We start from the raw sequence: 24,144 nt of genomic DNA on the forward strand, positions 1-24,144 counted from the left end.
TTTCTCTTACAGAGCCAAATCCCACTTTCTTTCCCTCTGCAGAAGGAAAGACTCATGCAGAATGCTCATAAAATAAATGCATATGCACAGGGAAAAGTCATATATACCCTTGTCTTTAATTTTTATTGGAAAAATAAACTCCAAAATATAACCTTTTGAGGTCTGAATGTCAACATAAAAAAAAAAAAAGTTGAAATAAAAAAAAGACTAAAAAGTTCATGATATTCTAGTATAGGTATAGCCAGTACATGGGACAAATGTAGGACAAATATGGGGTGTTCACTTCAATATGGTGAAACTGCTGCATACACAGCTCTTTACTGCTGGAGTATCTTTTACAAATGGATCACAACCAGTTATTATCAGATATTATTATACACCTCCTCAAATGAGGGAAAAGAATGAGGAAGTAAAGAAAGCGGGGAGGAGGGCAAATAATTTTAACATTTTGGAGAGGTGTTCTATTCAAGCACCAGGTCAGATTATTGCCTGAAGGGCAAAAGGATTTCTTCTCACTTTCAAATTATGTCAGCCTGCAACTCCCCTCCCTTTCCAAAACAACTGCCAGCCTCAGCCCATTTTCCTAGCACAGCAGCTCAGCCAGGGATACATCTCAGCTGCTGAGGCACCTTCTCTCCTTGAAGCACTTCACACTGATTTACACAAGAATCAGCCTCACTGATTCAAAGTCTGCATTTAAGAAGTACCTATCAGACTGAAGGAAATCAAAGCTGCAGGAGACACTGCCCTTCAATATTTAAATGACAAATTTACCAACAAAATAGCTATGAACTGGTCTTCTAGAGAACACTCACTTCATTCAAACCCAAGATACAATCATTATTCATTTTCCAAATCAGTCACCCCGTGTAGAAAAAGTCTAAATTAAGCTCAGAAGAATGAATAAAGGGAAGCTTGGATCAGATGAAAAGAATTTTCCCTTCCATCAACACAAGCATCGGGAATTTACCAGAGAAATGCAGAGTCAACAGCAGAACTTGTTCTCAGGAATTTTTTTCTTTAAATGTCACTTTATTTCAAAGCAACGCTGCCTATGGTGAGGGAATTGTTTCTGAATACTGTTCACACCAGTACAAACTGCTGTGCCGTAAAAAGTGACAAACAGGACACTGTAAAGGAATATATAGAAAGGCGAACTGAAGAATCCTTCTGGCATGCGATCTCCCTACACTAATTTCAGACTAAGGCGCGCTCTCTATTTACACCAGATCCCATCAACAGCAATGCAAGTATGATAGTCAGAAACAAGGTCGGTCATCCCCTCCCCAGCTGACAGAAACAACTTTTAACATTAATCAGCATTAGATTATTCGGTCATCTAGATTCAGAGCAACAACCGGTTTGAGGTGTTGTTGACTGATAGGAAAATACCAATAGAGGGCACAAAGGAAAGCAGCAGCCTACCCTAAATGAGAGATTTGGGATTTTATCACGTCCAGAGGCAAATAAATAAACAGAAGCAGCCTAATTTCTAAAGCGCAATTCCCGAGTGATAAATTGTTTTGCTGCTACTCTGCTGATATTATCCATTTTTTCAGCAGTCACAGATACAAATCTAACCGTGTGTTGAGATACGCCTCTCTAGCTGCCATGCACACGCTGTGTTCAGCTGCTCCCTACACTGTCCCCACAGCAGAAAGCAGCAAAGAAGCCCCAAAAATTACAAGATTTCCCTTCTTGACCCATCTTCTTTACCATAAAAGGTGCAAATACTCCCAACACATAATCTGAGCATCAAGACACCCCTGCTTTAAAAATTAACATATTAAACACACTTTTATTTGTACACTATCAAAATTCAGGACCTTAAGTAGCAGTCGTCATTCCTTTAACTTCATTCCAGCTTTGGTAGCTCTTTGTGACCAAGTGACACATCACTAAAATATAAATACAGTATAAAAAAAACCCTCATATGTATTGATCAGCATCAAGGCAATTTGCGTTAAGTTTCAAAAACTGCTCTTTCTCCCCTGTACTGCCGCTTGGGCAAAAGGAAGTATCTTTCTTGGGTGGCAAATACATTGTAACACACTGCTAAAGCAAAAGACAGGAATTTCAGAGTTACTGGGTACACCAAGGGACGAATCAGGCGGACCCAGACTCTACCATATTCACATGAGAAAATGGCGCAAGATAAATCTCCTATGACAAAAAACCTGCATTAGTTAAAAGGAAAATATTCTTAGTTGCACCTATGTAAGAAACCCAAGTAGCTTCTTATCAGCTCTAACTAGATTTTTCCCTGAAGCTAGCTACTTTCACTACTTAAATACAGACATTGATACTTAAAATCTTTTTGTATAAATGTTAGTGTTTGTAATGTGCTCCTAAGAGATTAAGATTAGAAAAAAAATAACCACACAACCAAGACGGGCCCCATTTTTCTCAGCCCATGATCACTTGTCAAGCCATGATTAATGCTGTGCTCTGTAGAGGGAGACATTACATCTAGGCTACAACAGACCTAAATTCTACCCTGAGGCAAAAGTCTGATTTAAACATCTCTATTCAAAGTGACATTTGTCCTCTCTTTTCAACCAGTTTCCTCTGAAATTCCAGTAAACTGACTTTGTGACCTACAAATGGTCCATTGATTCTAACTTGTCATGTTGCCTGTCCTTGTAGCAAAGTTAGTTTTGGTGACTGAATGAAGCAAGATGTTATGCATTCAAGAAAAATACAGGAGCAGAGTCCATTAGGTGCTCCATTAAATGCTCGCTTGAATAACAGCAACGAGAATTTACGGCTATAAGGATTCCAGCTTATACAGAAGAACTAAAGATGGATACCGAGGTCAACATTAAAAATCTGAAAATGTTTTTATATTCAGAAGTAACAATGGCCTTCATACTCTGAGGTGATGAGCAAAGATCATTTTTTTGTATAACAGACAAGAATACTGCATTGTCAGGGCCACCCTGAAAAGTAATTACATTTTATCTCTTGCCTTTCAGTCTGAAATGTCTGCTAAGGTATTTACATTTGTCTGTTACAAGAACAACAAGCTAGAGAGCAGAAAAAAATAGTTGTGATCACTTATCTCAAGTAAATACTATTTCTTCAGTGAATGGTATTATTCCATCTATTTTATAAAGTTATTGTTAGGTCCTCTGATTTAACTGTAACTGCTATTGTAGGAATAAAAATAGGACATGCTTATATCTCAAAGAAATAGCCAAACAGCAGACCTGGACATATAGAATAGTCAATATCCTTCTTACTGAACATGAAAAATGGCAATGTTTGATAATATTAAGCAATTTAGACAGTGCTGGCAAGTTCCTACTAGCCAAGGTAATCTTATTTCTGGTGCTTTTCAGGGTAAATTGATTTTTTTTTCTTCCTCTTAGCTGTTCTGATAATTGAACAAATTTATACAACTGTGATGGGATTTTATTTAGCAGACAACACACAAAATATTCCCTAAACATGAAGTACCTTACTCATAAAAATGAATATTTGTTATAATTAAGCAAACTGCATTTAAGCTTGCTTTGTGCCAGGACAACAATCAATAGCATTTTGTTGGAGACTGCACTCTACCTGCAGGTGTTAAGCACTGTGCTTGCTTCAGTCAGGCTGCAATGTTTTTGATTGTTACGCCTTTCTAAATAATCTGGGTAAACAGCAGGCTACAGTAAGTCAAATCATTACAATACCTTATGAAAATCATAAAGGAAGAAATCATGTCATATGCAGATTACACATGCTTCTAAAACCCATAAAATACTCCACTTAATGTAACGATCCATAACCTGGAGATGTTACAATTTTGAATTTGTAGGTTTGTTGCTTCCCCCCCCCCGAATGAATTTCTAGTTAATTATCAGTTTGTATGTAGAGAATACTGTAAGACCTTAAGCAAGTGTATTTCTGTAACTGAATCGTTTACAGTAAGCGACACAATCTTCAGACCCCATGCTGCAGAAACACATCTCATACAGGTTGGAAAAAAAAAAACAAAACCATGAACTCCAAAAAAATTATGTATTGAAAAGGGCTTTAAGCCTGTCATCTTTCACTTTTTAATGAAGAATGTTAAAAAGAATCACACTTGTTAACTGAACACTGGCAGTATTTTCTAGACCAGGTATACATTCACATTAAATCACAAGTTACCAATATTGCAACAGAGACACTTACTCCTCTTATTTTAAGAGCTGTTGGAAAAAAAATGCAGCTATCTTTGAAAAGTATTTAAATATTAAACATGACTATACTGAGAATGGCCTTAAAATAGCTTTTGTTTTTCCAGCTTTCCTGACTTCCAACTACAACCGTGATGGTTTAAATCTTTTTGTTTCAAATTGAGGGTTTTTAAAAAAAAATAACAGATAGCATTTAAGTTTAAAAGCTGCACATAAATACTTACAAAGGTGAATTTCTTGCAATTCCAAATCATGTTTGTACATCAGAAACATCAATCCTGAAAAATGCTTCGAAAGAGTCTGTTTAACATAACATCCCCAAGTAACATGTCTGACATGGAATTTCGCTAGCCTAGGCTCTAAAGTATATTGCTTTATAACTGACTGCTTTTCCACCTATGCAAGAATATGATTTCAATTAATACACCAGATGTAGTTTAACTTGTTGTCTTGCAGCTGACCAGGTAAAACCATTAATCATTACTTCAGTTCTTGTATTAGCAGTCATTCACAGATATTCCTCAGTGGAAATGCAGAGGAGGCATAGAGCATTTTTTCATATAAAACATTTCCAAGTGTTTTTCTTCATTATTTAAGGCATAGTGCTATCCTCAGCAAGAGCCATACTCTAAGTTAACGGTATTTTCTCACATGTATGTCATCATATTAGCCGGACACGGGATGAGCTAGGGCTTAGGAAATACATAAACTTTTTAGACCAAATTACAGTAAAAGCTTACATTTCTATCCTCCCTAAACATTAAACAATTATTTATATTGAATGGTTTTTATTATTTGTATCAATTTATGACATGCTACATAAAATCGTATTGTAAATATAACTTATCTAAGTATTTTGCCTGACTAGAGACTTCTCTTTCCACATCCTTAGGTGACAATACTGGACCATTCTAAAAACCTGTCACTCATGACTGTAGCATTTTGATTCATCAAACTACTTCCATTAAAAAAAAAAAATACATTAATCAAAACACCATGTCTATATACTGCATTTTCAGGAATAAGATTAATCATATTAACAACCACAAAGACTACAAACTCCTAAGACTATACCAGTCTTAGGTATTTAAATTAGCTTATTTAAATGTTCATAAGGTGCTTCCTTACTAGAAACTAGAATTCATGAGTCACCCCCTTTCCTGACTTTACACATTAAAAGCAGTAAAAGATAAAGCATTGAGAAAGCTTCTGAAGTGATCAAATAAGAACTAAGCAAACTTTGGTGGGTTGTTGTTTGGTTTTTTTTTTAAAGCTCTCCTCTTGCTCATTTTAAGAAGGGAAACACCCAGAAGCCTAGTGTTAATGTCTCTGCTGATTGTGAAAATTGCAGCAATAAAAACTCCAACTGCTTGTCTTAAATTAAGACTTGCAAGACTACATGTGAGATCTGTATCTTTACATTAGTTTTTATAACATTTGGAAGTTTGGTTGCCTGCTTTGATGTTGGTCTATTAATGAGCAGGGGAGCCAAAAGCCAAAAAAAAAAAAAAAAGTTTACTGGAAATTCTCAAGTCAAAACCTGAAGTAATTGGTTTGTTCTACCCCACATGATTCAATATCCCGATTTCCCCAGCTAACCAGCTCCCTGACCTATCTGAATGTCTATACTTTTTTGCTGTTGCCAACACACACTAACCCACAGTGATTGAAAATGGCAGCTGAAGTGCTGCTGCAGCACATTAATTTTTCTCTAAGTGGTCCGATTTTGTCATTTGAATATTGAAATCTTCTTTCTACTATATGTTTTTTCTTTATAGATCTGCCGAATTTGGGGTTGCCATGATATAAACCTAAGTGCAACATTTTCAAGACAATTTTCAGATTATCCCGAATAGCTGGAAGGATAATGCACTTTCTTTATAACATTCTGTATTCAAAGCAGACTAGTTAATAGCAACTTAAGTGTGATAATGGCAATTACATCAATATGTTCCTTTTACACCACCACTACTGCAGACAGCCAAAGATGTTAGGTAAATAAACCGCTGAAATTTACCTGAAAGTAATGACACGCATTTTAGGACCACTAAACACATCTGTCTACAGAATGCCCAAATGGTCACGTCCATTTAGGAACAACAGAAATCTTTATGAATTATTTAATTAATTGCAAGGGTTTTCACCAAGACATACCATATATACTCAGTTCCATCATTAAATGAAAGGAAACTGAAACATGACTGAAGACATCCTACTCTAAGGGCACATCACTTTCACGACTCTCCCAAGCCACCAAATGGAAAACCATAAGGGGGGGGACGGGGGGGATACAAAAAAAAAAACACCAAGTGCTGTCTACCAAGCACTTACTTAAACCAACTTTTTAAAAACACAAAACGTATGGTTTAGTATCTGCACCATTCAAGTAAAAGGCTTCGAAGGAAGGAATAATACGCAAGGCAGGCATAGGAAGCTCTTTTTTTTGCCAGATATAAACCAGAATACAGTCCCCAAGAAACATCTGGTCCCTGGAAAAGGTCCCAAAATATTGACAGATAACTGGATTTTGCTTGGTTTTTGTGTGGCTGGATTATGAATATTGATTTGCAAAGATAATAAATGGGTAGGCCTGGCCACATCCCCTTTCAGACTCAAGGAAATAGTAACAAAAGAATAAACCCTACAAATATGTAGTCACGTAGAACAATTACTGTGTGATAGATGTTCTACACAGCCACCAAAACAGCACTTCTGCCATACTTTGTTTCGAATTATTTACTATAGGGTAATACTAACCGCAAATTAAGTTATCTTAGTAAACACAGTATCACTGATTAAATGAGATTACAAAAATTACTCATTTTCACTTCTTCAAGGATAAAAAGGAAATGTAAGCATATGGCCGGTGGTGATAAAACTTCTTTTAAAACTCCCCATAAAAATATCTATTATTCCAGCCTACCCACCCATTAAGGAGGGGAGCGTATTTGTTTCAAAGGTCTGGAACCGAGAGGTCTTTTATTACAAGATTTCATTTGTTTTCTGAAGTAATTAGGTCTTCCCCATTCAGTCCCCGCACGCAGTAACGTGTAGGCCATACCCAGGGCATAAGTGCGGGAGAAAGGGCTTTCTAAATCCCCCTAACAGCGAGCAGACATCAGACACCAAGCAACAGTGCCTGTCATAAAAGGTCACTTTCTTCCCCTCGGAACAAACTATTAATCAATAGAGTGCGATTGTCCGAGCGCTCGCAAGGGCTCTGCAGCGAAGGGACCTTGGGTTTCACTCGCATAATTGCAAAACAGCGAAAGTTCAGAAACATCACCCAAATCCACCTCCCCATTTTACCCCTTTACAATTCCCACTGCCCTTTGGGCCTCTGCTTGGAAGCAAATGGAAGACAGGCTGAAGTTTTCTCAATTGAGCCGGAGCTGAGAAAGCTTTGATATGCTAATGTCCTCCTTCAAACGGTAAGAATTCACACTTGCATTAATTCAAACAATTTCTGCAGAATGATGCGAAATGGCACCTCTTTTCGTGGCAGGCAACAAAAGGAAGGAGCCGGAGCGTCAGAGGAAAGCAAACAACAGAACATTTGTTCTGCAGGACTCCTTCCGTAGCGCACAGGGGCATTTCTATGCAAAGGAAAACACACCTGAGCACCAGCAGCTCTCTTTACTTTCTGAGAAACCACGTTCAAACCCCAGCAGGGCTAGCGCAGACTAACAACAAGATGTTATTTTTAGAGCCAGACACAGCAACGGTGCCTCATGACACACTCTGTTTTCTGTCTCCAGATGGCCCCAGATTTCTACATGTGAAAATAAATAGAAATAGAAAGGAAAAAAAAAAAAAAGAAAAAAAAAGTTGCTCTCACTCCACAAAGGGTAATTTATTCCTCCTCCCGAGGCCACCCCCCACCTGGCACGGGCTGCCGGACGGTCGCCGGCTGAGTTACAAAAATAAACCCCGCAACAGGTAATTATTTACTGAACGGATGCAACTTTCCCCGCTGCGCGGGACGCGCCGGGGAGCACCGAACCGCCCTGGGGCCTGCTCTGCGGGAGGACCCCGGCCCGCGGTCCCGCGGCGGGGGGACCATGGGGCGGCGGGGGGACCACGGGCAGCGGGGACCGGCCACCGCTGCCGCAGGCCCCTCCGCAGGGCTCGGGGGGGGAAGGAGGGGGGGGTGCAGGCGGGCTGAGAGCGGCGGTGCTGCGGCGGCGCCGCGCTGCTCGCGTCCGAGGGCCGCGGCCTCACGAGGGGTACGCCGCTCCACCGCCGGCGGCCAACGGACCCCGAGGGAACAGGAGGGGGTGGGGGACACCGGCAGGCGAGGCAGAGCCTTAAGTGTTTCCCCGCTGGCGGCTCGGTGGGAACCGCCAGAAGTAGGGAGCAGCCGCCGGCAGAAACGGGCGGCGAGGCTGCAGCGCGGGGCTCCGCTTACCTCTGTCTGAGAGCCGAAGGCGGGCTGAGATCTCTCGCCCTGGCGGGACCCGCGGGTCGAGTCCCCCACCGAGCGCAGGGCTGCGGGAGAACGCGGCGGACTTAGTCCCGGGGCTCCGCTGGCGGCTGCGCGGGGAACAGGCGGGCAAGCGGCCGGCTCGGGCGGACAACGGGAGGCAGCCGGCGCTGCGGCGCGGCGGGCCGGGGCAGCGCAGAGCGGGAGGCGGCTTCTCCTCCACGCAGCCAGCCGGGAGGCTTCGCTGGGGCTAAGTCAACATTTTCCTGCAGTTCCGGACGCTCCGCTCCGCATGAAACGTACGATGTAGCCAGGCTCCGGCACGGAGGCACAAAAAGAAATACAAATTCAATTTTAAAACAACGAAATGGAGGGGGGAGCCGGGCGCAGTGCGAGTGCCCAGCCGTTGGAGTCCGTTCTGTGCAGGATCAGGAGGCGATGGCAGCAGCAAGAGTAGCGGGGAACAACTCAAGAATGTTACAATGGACCCCCCCTCCTCCGTGTCTCTCGCTCGCACCGATCGGATTTACATCTCCCAGGATGGCATTCTGGCCTCTGGCGGGGTGCGGGTCCGGCCCCTGCGCGGATTTTCTCCTCTTCCTCCCGGTGCTGCTGCCCCGCCAGCGACTGGAGACCGGGCGCCGGGCGCTGAGCTTGTAACGCGCGCAGCAATGGGAAAAACGCAATACATACACACCAAAAAAAAAAAAAAAAAATCCCAATGAATTGTATCGCAGCCTCCCTTTTGCTCATGCACCTCTCCGTGTGTGACTGGGGATTGCGAAGTCCTGACACAGACTCTCCACCGGCTCTGAACTGGAGTCACCTCCAGCCTCCTCCCCCTCCAATCTCCACCCCTTCTCCCACCCCTGGCTCAGCTAATCATATAAACATATTATCACGTAGAGCAGCCCCAGCGAAGGGCAAAAATCTCTTCCTTCGTGCCTTTTTCCTTCCTTCCTTCCCTCCCTCCCTCCTTCCTTCCTTCCTTCCCCCCCACCCCTTCTTCCAGCTGGGGGGCGAAGGCTAATAACGAACGCTTGGTTGCTCGGCACCAAAGGCCGAGCACACCGGCTGCGCGCCAAGGCTGCCCACTCCCGCCCCACCGCCAAGGTTGCTGTAAGGCGCGCACCGCCGCGGAGCAGCTGGGAGCTCCTGCCCGGCGCCTCTCGCCCAGGTGCTGGCCGATCTCTGGGCCTGGGCCCTACAGCCGCCCCCTCGTCCTTGGCCGGCGGGTGTCGGCGCGCTGCAGGCCGGCAGGCGTCCCCGCCGTGCTTTCTCCTAGGCAGTATCCTCCTGCGCGACCGCGTACCCGAACTTGGGCGGCAGGAGCTGCGCGGTGCGTGCTGCCCGGGCCTTGCTAACGCTCTGCAATGCTGCGGGTGCCCCCGCCCTCCTTGTCTGCGCCCGAAAATGATTCACTAGGCCCGGAGAGCCGAGCTGGGGAGAGAGAGGGGGTTCCCTGCTCCCGCCGCCTTCGCGGCTCTGCCGTCCCCGTCCCCGTCCCCGTCCCTGTCCCTTCGCGTCCTCGAACCGCAGCTGCGAGGCAGCTGCCTGCCCAGCGCGGCTCCTGCGCCGCTCCGCCCGCGGCACTCGTAGGTACGGCGCTCCGGAGCGAGGCTGTGCGTTAGGGAAAACATGTCAGGACAGGGGAAGCGGCGCTTGGAAACGATTGAAAGGGTTCGCAGTTGACTCATTCTTGCGCTCGAGCACAGAACACTGTCCAGCAATGCGGCTGCGTTCTTCTCAAAAACCTGGGCTTTGAAACCATGGTGTGGGGTCGCTGGTGGGATGGGGAGTTTTCCCGCTGTACTGATGCAAAGCACCGAGGACCAGCTCTGACCTTCCAGGACTAGCGGCGTGCACAGCTCCAAGCCGGGGGGGCGGGAAGCAGCCCCACACCGCCGGGGCTGTGCTTCTGCGAGGTGTCGCAGGAGCCTCGGAGGGGAGGGCATCAAGCAAAGCTGCGCAGAGCGGGCCTGAAGACACCCACACACATGCACGGGCTTAGCCATCCCCTCCCTTCTCCAGCTCCAGCACTGGAATGGAATGCTTCCGAACTGAACCCACCCGCAGAACCGCATGTGCAAGGCAGGACCACTCCGTGCTTGGCCAACTCTTCTTAGGTCAAAGCGTGTTGACAATCCAGTTTAAAAAACCCACATCACATCAGGGAATCAGGATCATTACCTTTGTTAATAATAATGGTTTATTTTTTAGCTTATTATTTTGGCTTCTGTCCATACCTGTGCAGAGTTCCTGTTTAGAAAATTATAACACACATTATGAGAAACATTACGTGTTTGAAAGGAACTGGATCCTTGAGACCTTTCCACATGAAGTAGTATGAAGGATAGAGCTGGTCCAGCTCTCTTAAAGCTGCATTAAACTTCCAACAGTGTTAGCAATACTCCTTGGGATTAGTATCTAAAAATCACTGAAATACGGGCACACCATGGCCACACTGACCTTCCTCAGCCCAGAGTACTTGTGGAGGGACTGAGATGGGGAAGAGCAGTCCCAGGCTTTGAGAAGCAGAGGAGAAGTTCTGCCACGGTGAGCGGTGCACCTTCCTGAGGCTGGTTACAACTGGGTTAAATCTGCAAACTGCCTTGAAACCAGTCTCAGCATGGGAGAACAGGAGATACATGTCCATGTGACAGTTCTGCGCCTACTATATATAGTTAGAAGTTAAAAGTATTGGTTTCTGTGGGAGCCAAATGTAGCAAAAGAGCACAGTTCCCTATTTTTTAAAGTCATTTGTATAACCCTAGTATAGCCAACTGCCCTTTTTTGCTGAAAATAATCTTAAAGATACCTATATAAACCCTAAATAACTCCTTATGCATTTCTAATGGAATTAAATCATACAGGCACATAAATGTATTTCACTATAAACTGATTTTCATTGAAAAGGTTGGACGCATCTGTTATGGAAATATGCTTTACAAGAGGGTTATAGAAATATAAAGATATACAGGTTGGTTGTCTATCATTTCACCAGTGTTTTAAAACACGTCATTAACAAGTCTGTTTTTTTTCTTCTTTTTTTTTTCAGATAAATGTAATTGCAGATAAGCAATAATAGCCTCCAGCTGACAGCCTTTTGCTTCATCGATGAGAGCAGGATTTGGCCAGAACACAGTCAAGAATAAAAGAATTACCTGTGGTTGGTGGTTTCCCTTTGAGAGGACGTCAGAGAGAGGAATTCTTCTATTTGGAGCAAAAAGCCTGTTGGTTTCTGTAATTTCTTTTTTTACCCCCAAAGATTGAAAAGAACTGCAGGGCTAGGCCTTGTGTTAATATTTGCTCAAGTCAAAGTGAATTAACCTACATGGATTCAACTGCAGGACTGAAGTTTATTTCCCCCTTTTTCCTCAAAAACTTCTGGAATTATATTTCTTTCTACATGCAGAAATGGAGTTTTGCAACTCTTTTAAGTCTTACAACTCTTAAATTGTAAAACTGAGTTTTAAACAATTGGTAAAAATGCAGAGACCTTTCAGCATTTGTTTCAAAAACACATGCTTCTATTAATTCTCATTAAATCTGGATTAAGATATGAGCATACCTGGCATAGGTGTATATTGTTTTGGCAAGTAAAATATAATTTTTCAAGTGATTAATTTTACTTCACGTGAATCATCATCTGTTTCTTTAAAACAGGAAAATTGTACACAAATCCACCCATGGCATACTGGAATCTGATCCTTTAGCTTTTACTCAGCCACAATTATTGCCAGATTTGAATATTAATATATAAGAAGGAATTATAACAAATGAAGTTTCTTTTCACCATTAAAATTGACTACTATTTGCTTTGTGCCATATCGCTACACCATATGTATCTCATTCCATACAGACTCCACAAGGAAGTACAGGAACGTAGATTTTCCTTAAAATCTTGCTTTGCTGCAACAGTGCTAAAGATCTAGCTTGCAAACTCCACAAGAAATATAATCTTAGCAAAATCCCTTTCACTAATGTTAAATTTTGGAATGTTTAATTTTAAGCTGTATATTCCCTATGTGTGTATTGCCTTCTGATTGCTTTGGTGAACCTGATGGATCATGTCCTGGAAAACCCAAAAGCAAATTCTCAGTAATTTTTGAAACAATCACAAGAACAGTGTATCAGTTAGCATCTGTAGGAACTATATGTAGGACAGTAACAACTGGAAAAGATTTAACTCTCAGCTGTGTTCCTGAAGGAGGTGCTTCTGAGAAAGATGATTTAACTGGTGGCAAAAGTTGGCCAAATTATGATGTTTGTAATATGATCTTGTAAACTCCACTAGGAGGTTCTTCTTTTTGCCATAGAATTGCAGCTTACATCTGCCAATTCTTAAAAAGGTTAATTTAAAATGCTTTAATATCTTGATAAATACTATTTTATATTGCCCTAAGCGTCAGTTCCCCCATGAGAAATGGTTTACACAGATTTTATGCAATCTATTTTTTTATTACTGGAGTTTTATGACAGAACTTTAAATACTAGCGACTGACATTTCCTCTTATCTGTATGTACTCCGGTGAATAACGTATCAATGAACTTATAATTAGATGTAATGTTAGCAATGACTGACAGAAGAGGTTTTATGTATGTAGTGCAGTAGCATCAGCTAAAATTGGTGTAATATAAAAGCACAATTTAATTGATGTAATATAAAGACATGGATTTTTTTCCATGGTACATGGAAAAGAAACAAACCATTACATGATTTTACCATTTCAACACTGAAAAGCCAAAATTTTGCTTGTTTTATTTAGGAAAATATCTAATTAATTTTGCAGACAAATTAATATAAATAAAGTGTGAATGATACAACCCATGAGAGGAAATATCCAATGTATTGTCTTAAAAGTTTGGAAACATATCTTGACAATTACTGGTCCTTTAAACTAAGTAATTGGTTGTAGTGTTGCTTGGGAAAAAATGAAACCCATCAATAAAATAAGAGAATTCTGCAGCTGTTCCTAACAAATAAATGTAATATGAATTTGCATTTGACATAGTTTACTTCAGTAATCAATTTTAATGACTCATAATCTATATCATTATTTAAGAAATGACAAAATCATTGACTTACTCATAACACTTGCTAATTGTTTTTTAAAATAAATTCTACACATGACTAGGAAACACCCATTTCCATTTGCTTTATGTTAAATCAACATCTAACCACTCATGGTGATTTCATTCAAAGAAAACAGAAGGAACACATTAGCTGTGTGGTTAAAGAGATTGATGGGCTTCAAACATTTTAACCATGGATGGTTTTTTTCCAACTGTAGAAACTCATGTTTTTAATTTAAACAGCTTCAAGAAAATGAAGATCATTTTATTCAACAAAGCTGTTGCTTCTTGTTTCTTAGACAAATTAATTTCATTCTGTTTAATTAAGTAATATTAGAAACAACCTTGTTCAGAGAAAATGCAGCTTTGAAACAAAAGCATGTATATGCCCTATTAACTAGATACTCTGAAACAGAATTTTTGTATCACATTAATAAATTACAAGAGATCAATATGATTTTTACCAGTGAATTTAGATGCAGTTTTTTTATGTTCATGCTAAGATATTGCAGAAGCCTCTCCAATCTCTGAAAAGTAAATGTGGGGAAGCAGTGGAGCTCAGTGTTATTGAAGAGCTACATTCTTTACTTTGGCCTTGGGTATTTATGGTGGAGAAAAGTTTTCAGTTTCATGCTGCAGGCATTTATAAAGGCCAAAGAGTTTTCAAGATTGAGCTGTTAGGAGTCACGTAGCAGAACACGTTTAAAAAGAGATGAGTAAAATTCCCTGTTTTCATATGAAAAGCTCAGCACAGAAGCTGAAACAATCATACCAGGGAACGAACTGCAGTGCTGAGCTTTTGGGGAAAGAGATATGTCACGATATCCCAATTCTCCAAATAGTTTTGCACACTGCTAGGTTCCCTTTTCTCCAACTGCTTGTCTGCATAGGCATTACTTCTACATTTGGGCAGAAAATAATGTCTTTTAAGGAAGGAAGAAAGGCCCAAGAGAATAGTAAGAAATTAAATAGATTTTTCTATTTAAAATAAATGTAATTTTGCCTGGCAGGTAGGGAGCTCCTTCTCTTCCTCAAGTTCCCTTACACAACTATATTATGCAATTTGCTATAACTCCGCTAAATCTCTGTATCTCTTTCACTTGGTAATTTGCAGCCAGAAAAGTATCCTGTATCTCAAACTGGCATGTGTGGTGGTTACTGTGTATTTTCACCACCTCTTTTCACCTCTTGCTACACTGCTGCTTGATATAACGGCATAGGAAGATTTGAAACGGAATGGGAGAAAGACTGGGTGTCTGTACTGAACTCTTATACCTCTTAAAGAACCATAAAATCATATAATGGTTAGGGTTGAATTTGCTTTATCAAACTGCAGATCTAGAGCTTACATTCATTACAGAGTGTTTTGAGCTATTATATAGGTCACTGGACACTCTTCTGTTGCTTGTGTGTCACAAAATGAAAGGTGATGCAAAAAAGATGAACCAAGAATGCAGAATTCAAAGTCAAACCATTGCATTTGCAACTATGAATCCATGAAGGATTTTTCTCTCGTTATGCAAGCAGCTAATATTATTATCCTGGGCACTATTAAAATCCATGTTCTTGATGGCATAGGCCAAGAATTGAAGAGATATTAATCTTTGTTTGCACAGTTCTACAGACCCATAAAGATTTAGATGCCTGTATTGAGGGTAAGGTTAAACTTACTTCTTGAGAAGTTATGGGATAAAGTACATCAAATTCTTGGACTACTGACCAGAGCTCAGACCTCCCCATTCCAATTGGTTGCCCAAATCGTTAAACTACAGAGTCGTGTTCCCTTCGGTGCTCTCACTTTCTAGCCCAGTGAATCTAGCCCTGAATCATTTTCTGGCTGGTGCATGACTTCAGCAGGAGAAGTGGAGAATACCTCCATCTTCAATCAAGCTGTGGGGTAGAGAACAGTTTAGCTGGGGAGAAATACACATTTGAATCCCTTCAGGCAGAGAAGAGAAATCCTGTTTCACACACTTTGGACCAGTTTCTAACTGCTGGTTGTAGAATAAAACCACACCTTTAAAAGAAAGTGGTGATTACTGCTGGGTTTAGTGACAGGCTAACTGCTGGTGGATGTCAGGTGTTCCTAAAGTATGACTGTCATCTTTAACTGCTCAGCTTTCTTTTACAGACAGCCGTAGCAATGATGCAGGCACAGAGCTCCTTAGTCTGGTTTATCTTGACTGAAGCAATATTCGGCATGATAAGCATTAGAACTGTAGGAAAATTTAATATAAAAACATGGAAGTGCCTATTGAACAGAGACATCTTTCCCAGTTAGGCAGCATTAAAGCAGAGGGGTTTTTAAACTGAAAAGCTTAAATTCCTTCCACGTTTCTCTTTAGGAGTCAAGTTGTTGGAATTCTGTACAATGCCTACATGAAAATCTGGTCCATAGTCAAAATAATCAAGTTCAGAGATATGGTAAAAGGTTATGAACAGGAGTGAACAGGGTGCCCACGATCAATCATGAACAGAAAAGAATATCCCACTGGGACTTCCTCACTTCATGATTGCAACTTTCAAATTCCCTTATCGAAAGGCAGGGCATGAGAGCCCTATTTGCTTCCAAACTTGCATATTTCAGTTCACATTTACTGTTTTCCCAGTAGGCCACTATGTGTTATTCCGTAAGAACAAGTGGGGGTTTTGTCCTTTTTTTAATATAGAATTTTCAATTGGTAGCTTTAATCAAGATGATGTGTAAGTCATGCTTTACATACAGTTCATCCGGTTCTGCTTCTCCGTTTCCCAAGGCACTCTGGAAGTGCTCATAACCTCAGTTGATTGGTTATACTTGCTTTGATTTTGTTTTGTGGTTTAAACCAAGGACTTGGCCCCTTATATTTTTTTATAAGAATATATTTTTTCCTCTTGGTACTGATTGCCATTGAAATGCTGACAGTTATGTGATTGGCTCCCTCTGGAGCAGATACCACAGATGCATCATGGATCACTGGTCAGAGAGCCTAGAAACAGCAGCAAATTCAGTCTCTTCCCCCCTCCCCATCAACTTTGTACATCAGCACCGCTTTGCAATCCATCTCAGCTGGCATGGAGTGCCAGAGTACAGCACTGGGCAGAGTATGGAGAAGGAGACCCAGATTTGTTTCCAGGCTTACATCTTCTAGTTCACATTTTGTCATGCTTATGTTACATTGCCAGGTGTAACTCTGGCAGCTGTAAGAACAGTCATTTTCCTTCACTGAAACTGCCTATAAAAGCCTCTGTTTCAGTAATGATTTGTTATACATTACAAACACCTGCAGCACATGGGAATTAATATCACTAAAGTATAGGGATCAAAGATATTACACCTTTTTTTTCCTTAATTAAATGATCATTTACTTCTGACAGACCTCGATGTTTTTGACAAATAGTATTTGAATCTGATTGAAGGTATGGTTACGCCTTTCTAAAAACACTGCAGTCAAAGAATGATATTACTACCATGCTCCTGTTGTGAGGAACACCGATTGACTGCTTAGCTCTACTGCTAATTATAAATATTAAAATATGTTCAATAATTAATTAAGACGCCGTTCCCCACCTCACTATGAGCACTGGCTACTGTTTATTGACTAATCAACACCAAAATACGGTATTTTCATATTATATCTGGTAAATCACAATACCACATTTAAGGTATCAGTAAGACAACACACTTAAGCTTTTATTGCATGCTTGGAAAGCAGAGTGCTAACTTTGTATGCTTACACAGGAATGGGAGAATTTCCTGCATATGCAACCACTGAATCTTACTGAAGAATAGACCACAAATTTGTACTATACCATTGAGGTGCCCAGTTTTGCCTTTCTGTTTTTCTGTCACCTCCCTGTAAAACTACATTGATTTAATTTGCTTTCTTTAGAATTTCTGTTGATAGTAAAATTAGTGTGCAAATTCCCTATCAGTTGTATATGTTAATATAATTCCCTCTCAAATACAGCTCATTGAAATTAGCACTGGTAAAAGGTGAGATACATATTCATACAGTTATTTACATAAATCCCATTCAGCTTTATGCACCCTAAGCTTTAATGCAAAGTATCTACTACCGCAGGTAATTTTAGCACAAGCAAACCAGCATATAAGTCACATCTGACTTCCCAAAGATTGAATGTCTTTTAATAAATAGAATATTTGAAGACAAAAAGAAGCTATAGAAATTCCATTTTTGACATTGTAATTGTTCTGAATAAAGTTTTAATATTCTGCATACTTTAACTTTTCCACTTAGTGCAACCTAGTTTTGAGTTTCTGAGGAAGTAACTGGTCGAAGTTTATCACCTTATACCATGTACCAATCCAATATCATAGTAAACTTTATGAATTAGATCTTTTCTTACAGTGCTAAAATTGGCAGACCACCTCTGTACTGCCTTGCAACTGAATTCAACTACATTTTCAAAAATATTAGTACATATAGGGTAATATTTTTTTTTCCTTTGGGGAAATGAGTGTCTTCACAATCAAAAATCAAAAGCAGTGGTGCATTTCTCCAACGAATCATACACAATTGATTCTTTGCAAGTTATGCAAGTTGTGCATGACACCTAATTTATGATACAGTGTAAGATTGTATATTAATCTGTTAATAAAATTTTTCAATAAGAGCTATAATATGAAGCAATTTATAAGAGAGTGTACATGTTACACCACAAAGTAAAGTTTATAAAAATTAGTATATACTGGGAATTGATCTACACAGCACAACATTTTTATTAGTTCTAGTGACAGAAATATCTTTAAAATCAGTTGCAATATGCATATTGATCTGCAACTTATTTACCTGGATTATAGAATGCTGACTGTAAGAAAAGTCATTAGGTCATTATCTATACAGGTTTAGGGAATTAAGGCATCATCTACTCCTTGTCATGAAAGACATTTGCTACTAAAAATATAAATTGAAATCTACTATGTGCAGGTGCAGATTCTACTTAGCAATGCAGCTCTGTTTGTGTAAGTGATGTTTTCCCCACTAAACAGAGGAGCTGCAAGGTCATGGAACAGGCAGTGGCATATATCCCTCATAAAATTATGCTCTACTGTATAGACTTGCAATTTTTATATTTCCCTTAGCATAATGCAGCAACACATTCTGACTTATAGCAGTCTCTATTTTTCACAATTTTCCAGTTAATGAAAGTAATGTTTAAATACTCTGAAGTTAGATTATTAACTTCTACAAAATAGAAACAGATGTGCGTCTTACTATGCCATTAAATTTATGATTTACATAGTATTCTTGAATACAGCTGAGCAGAGGCCAATGATTCTAATTTGCTCTAGATTTACAATAACCTGATCTGGTTTTTGTAAGTACTGAAACACTTTAAACAAAATTAGAAAGCCATTGTGCTTTGTGTGATTAAAGATGCAATTCCCTTTGGGGTAATGAGAAGAGTCAGAACATGTTTCTTTCTTTATGGATGTTTCTATTATAAACACGAGTACCATATATTATGTATTTTTGTTACTGTTTCCTTGGTTTTAATTATAAAATAAACCGATTGAGTTGTACTGGAGTTACACTGAAACAATGCCAAAATCTAGCAAAAGAATGCACAAAGGTTCATAAAAAACCTTAAAATTCTTGTGCGGGTCTTAAGGTCTTGTTAGAAAAATACTAGTTCCTTATAGTTTTTAGAGACCAAAAGATCTCTCTTGATATAAAACTACACAATTTAAAGATCCATTTAAAAAGCTAACACAATTAAACTATGTTAATGCACAAAAATTTACAGGACAAAGGTTCAGTGGCTTCATAGCAATTTACATCTGGAGATACAGATTTACTGTATCTAATGGTGGAACTGACAACTGGAACTAGTGTTACAGTTTAAAACATGGTGTATCTATGGGTAGAGATCAAGTTGTGTAGTTGCTTCATTAAATACTGATTTTTTTTTCTGTGATTACATCAGATATAAGCAAGTGTTGTGCGAGAGGAATACCTTATGTGTGAGTATTTAAGGCCTAATTCAAAGATTCTGAAAATCAGAAGTTAGGCCTATAAAGATGCATGGATTCAGGGTTAGCTAGACATAAGGTATTTCCAAATTTTAATCTGTGACTCTAAAACCGATTTCTTTTGTGACTAAAATATGTGTCATTTAGCATTGTCATTCACTTTTCACATGGAAAGGTGACATAGCAATGAAGTGTAAGCATCTGTTTCCTAGGGACTTTGCATAATAATTTTTAAGGCTACCTCAACTATTTTTTGCATATTGCCCCCCAAAATCAAATAGATTTTATGAACATTTGTCATGGTTTAAGCTGAACCGAGGTCAGTGTTGAAGTACTCAATCAGGCCTTTAATTTACTCATGCCCAGAATGTAATATTATTATGCAATGTATTATAGTATTCATGTGCTATTTTACATAATGCATTGAAGATAATATAGGCTCAATATTATATATTCGCATTTAACCATACTACAATATATGTATTTATATTTATCTTTACCTCTGATGAAATGTTTAATATTATTAATCCTTTCATTTTAATTATATGTAATTAACTATCATTAGAAAAGGAGCATTACCTTTTAATAAAAATTTAATCATACATTTACTCAAGCACGGGATCAAAATGCTACACACAGATGGAATGTCTTAAAAGTGATTGAATGTATTCAATTTATTTGGTCATTCACTCTTTCAGTGCACTTAGAGATTGCCATTTGTGCTTCACTCAAGAGATCTCCAAGGGTAAGCTCCCACATTCCTACCACATTCTTTGACTTGGTATTGCAGTGCAAGACAGTCATATAGACTGAGCCACAATCATAGCTCTCTGTCTGTATCATGCTCCAAATTCAGCTTTCAGTTTTACCAGTGCACCCCCTGATAGCTATAGCATATGGTCTGTTACAGGTATTTTTACATTTGGCAGTGAGTTTGTGTAATGCAGTGCTGGTAGAATTTTTGACCCAGGCAGACCTGTGTACACATATTTCATTTTAAGAAAGGATCAGGATCACTATGAACTTTTGTTAGGGGATCTGACAATGGCAATTAAAATGAAAAAAATGTTAGGACACAAATTTCTTGTCACACAGTGATGCTGAAGTGCATGTAACTGGACTAGTTTTGTGGTTTCATCTGAACTTTCCGGAAGTTTTTCTATTAAACACATAGTTACCCATACAAGAGACATTAGGCTGACAACAAGAGATTAGCAAACATAGCAACTAACTCAAGTTTAAGTTGTGTCTAGGGAAGAATTAATATTAGATAATTGTTTGTTTCCTTCTTGAGAAAATTAATAGGATATGGATAAATTATTGGTAGGAATGAATGGCATCAGGACATTGGAGCCTTATACTTAGTTTTCACCTGTAACCTAACATAATCTGAAGCTCCACTTCTGCAAGCGCACAGGTTTACATGAGCAAACTCTTGATGAACCAAGGGCATATCCCCAGTCCTACAAACACTTATACCTGTTAAATCTCATCAACAAAATTATCTTTGAAATCACAGATATAGGAAATGTGTCATCTTTTGTATTAAAATTGATGTTGAGTTTCAGATAAGCAGTTTTTAATTATCCCAGTAAATTCATACTAACTCAGAGTCCCAGAGTATGGCACTGTGTTTGCAGCAAACTTGTTCGAGGAGCCCTGTGTGGTTAACTTGGAGAGTGGAGGTAAAAACTGTAGATGAGAATTCCATATGTCTGAGGCAAAGCACCTGAAAGGAAAACTCACATTTTAATGACAGAGCATGGGATGCCCATTATAGAAATATAGTGTATTGATAAAAAGGGAAAACACCTGGTCAGCAAAGGTTTTGTAATATTTTTTTCATATTAGCTATTTTAAAGTCATATTAAGCTGTTGGAAGACTTTGGTTCATTATGAACACTCTGTTTCTTAAAGATGCTCGGTGAGTCTGGATGCACTTAGCATAATTTATTTTCCAATTGACTCTGGGTTGCCCAGACCTACTTCTATTGAAGTCAACTTTTTTTCAAAGAGAATTAAATCAAGTTTAATTTTTCTTCAAAAAGAGACTTAGTTAGATTTCTTAATTGCCAATTTTCTTCAAACAATTACTGCATGAGAACTTTTTTTAATAAATGAAAATCCAATAAATGTTGTGATTCCTTACATTAAAGCCCACTCTAAAACTATTTGTCTGGTGCAATTACTCAGCAACTCAGAATAAGTGGGAATTTCAAAACTGTATTTATATTGGTTTTGAATTCTTGTAATGTGATTTTAAATTACCTTATCCCAAAATACATTTAAATCCCAAAGGGGACTGTATTTTAAATATTTCCGTGGCTGGAAGGCTTCATATACTAGAAAAATATTAACTAAAAATACAGGGGACTCTTTTTGTCTTTTTGCTGTTTTCTTTGTGTTTCCTAGAGCTATTTCATATTAATATTGACACGGGTAAGACAATTCAGCAAACTTCAGAGGGATAAGGTGGCCAATTTGCAATGGCTCTTTTGTTGAGTAATAAAGCTGTGTAGGGAAGGGCAGATTTTGACTATTCAGTTCCTGCCATTTTGATCACTCTCAGTTGCATCAGACTCAGGTCAGAAAGTTTAAGTGTCTAAAATACACAAACTGCCTGTTTTCAGAAGATACCAAAATGGAGATTCTAGTAAAAATCTGTACGGAAACTTTTTTTTTTTGACCAGACATTTTTTACTTATGCAGAACTGGTCTTTGTTGAAGAGCTTCTGTCTTCATTATTTAATTTCTTTGTGTAGCTTACAGTCAACATGATCCCGTTGAGTTCTTTATTTAATATGTTTCAGAGCACAGGACACCTGCCGACTTCTTTAATAACGAGTTGTCCTCAGTTGGCTTATATGTGAAAACTCTCGTGAAAACTGTGCAGCAGAGGCAAGTAAAGAATAACCTTAGACATTAAGACTGATTCTATTAAAAAAATAAAATAAAACTATGTCCAGGCTCCACACCCAAAGTCCCTAAAATAAATTTGCAAGGGCTTTTCACAGCATGGAATCCAGGAGGACTTTTTTTTTAATTGAATTCTGTTCCGTGTAAGTGCAGCTCAGTGGAATTCAATTGCCATGTGGGCTCCCAGGGACAAAATACATGCTAAGTATTTTTATTGCTAATGTCTTGGCTTTAGTTTCTTAAGTATTATTTAGACTTGACTGTGGACAGAGTTGCTAGTGTTTACCTTAACACAGTGCTCTATGCCTTTTGTTGGAGAGGGGACTCTCTAAAAAAGGACTAGGTAAAGCAGAAAAATTTAACCATGAATAAATTCTGGGGCTTTGTATTGTATAAACAAGGCTCAAACTCTTACTTCTTTCTAGAAACCCTATGAATTTGATGAAAAATCTCCATATTTCCAATTCAATCTCTCCCCCTGCTCCCTCTTTAATGTATTTGCCCTATTTGTTGGAAGCCTCTTGCGCACCATATTAGGAGAAGTATGAGAAATACTGTTATAAATGATGCAGGGAAGCCCTACAATCTCAGTTCTGCAGTTCTTAACAAAGGGAAGAAACCCTACTAAGATCAATGAGTCCTTCTTCTGCTCTAAGTGGATGGTAACTAACACAGAGAAAACAGACTTAGACTAATTAGTTTATCGTGATTAGCTTTATTCTGCACTCTTTCACATCATTTCTCCCATAATTCTTTCACTTCTGTTGAAACACATTATTTTACTATCACCCATAAAACTGAAGTAATTAATAAAAAGTATCTCACAAATGAAGAATATACTCAGCCACAGTTAGCTCTCACTCAGATTGTTTTTCTTAGTCAAAAGAATCTTTAAAAGATGGTTTTGCATTAAAACTGTAAAGAAAACCACTGACTAATAAGGCAAACTGTTAAAACAGATAACTGTTTTATTTTAGTTTTTCAATGTTAATCCTTTATTTCAGATGAAGAAATACTCTGAACCAGAGGTTCTGCCTTGTTAATTATCTCATGTTACAATCAATAAATTAAGCAACCTTTATCCACACTTGGTTTTGTGTGAAGGATTCTCACCTGGTGAAAGAACACGTGCTCTCACCTTGGATTCTATCACAAAATTTGGACTTAATACAAAATATGCCCAAATCTGGTTTAGAAAACAGACTCTGCACTGCAAATACTTAAATCTACTTCCCTTTTCTCTAAGAGAAAATGTCTCATTTTACTTTATTGTCTACTATATATAGACCATACTATATTATCATTATACCCATCTCTCTATATTCTACATTACACATTATCTAATGCCTATTTGTATTATATTGTCAAAGAATCTTTAAGTGTTGGGTTAATATAATTATTATTTTTTAATTGTGTACTTTTAATAGATAAGATTTTCTAAGGTTTATTAATGCTTTTGTAAGTTTGTCCAGAAATCAGAATATGGTAGAGAGATAACGTCTTTAAAATCTGTCTTGCCGCATTTTGTGCACACAGCCTTCTTTAAAATTCTGCTTATGAGTAATCATTTTATATGTGTTTAA

The 24,144-nt window shown here is 39.1% G+C and overlaps 2 protein-coding genes across 20 annotated transcripts in view; one reads left to right on the forward strand and one right to left on the reverse strand.

The window, feature by feature from the left end:
* Nucleotides 1-24,144, reverse strand: part of ADGRL2 (adhesion G protein-coupled receptor L2) — a 180,017-nt gene that overhangs the window by 150,239 nt on the left and 5,634 nt on the right. For 17 of the 18 annotated variants that reach the window (XM_062611267.1, XM_062611262.1, XM_062611275.1 and 14 more), the window contains exon 1: nucleotides 8,578-8,865. The exons of the other annotated variant lie outside the window; for it this stretch is intronic. The gene's annotated coding sequence lies outside the window, so the exon portion shown is untranslated. Of the gene's footprint in view, nucleotides 1-8,577; nucleotides 8,866-24,144 lie in introns of those variants that run through there. 18 annotated transcript variants of the gene reach the window in all.
* LOC134159845 (uncharacterized) lies at nucleotides 7,840-9,323 on the forward strand. Of its 2 annotated transcripts, none has more exons than XM_062611276.1 (2): nucleotides 7,840-8,108; nucleotides 8,865-9,323. In XM_062611276.1, exons 1-2 carry the CDS (start codon nucleotides 7,864-7,866, stop codon nucleotides 9,250-9,252), a joined length of 633 nt encoding a protein of 210 aa, XP_062467260.1. In that variant the 5' UTR covers nucleotides 7,840-7,863; the 3' UTR covers nucleotides 9,253-9,323. The 2 variants fall into 2 exon arrangements, 1 of the variants encoding a protein (XP_062467260.1); XR_009963320.1 differs by lacking the exon at nucleotides 7,840-8,108 and adding an exon at nucleotides 8,129-8,211.

Source organism: Pezoporus occidentalis, unplaced genomic scaffold, assembly GCF_034315485.1.
Source record: "Pezoporus occidentalis ecotype Australia unplaced genomic scaffold, CSIRO_AGI_Poc_V1 ctg151, whole genome shotgun sequence".
NCBI lineage: Eukaryota > Metazoa > Chordata > Aves > Psittaciformes > Psittacidae > Pezoporus > Pezoporus occidentalis.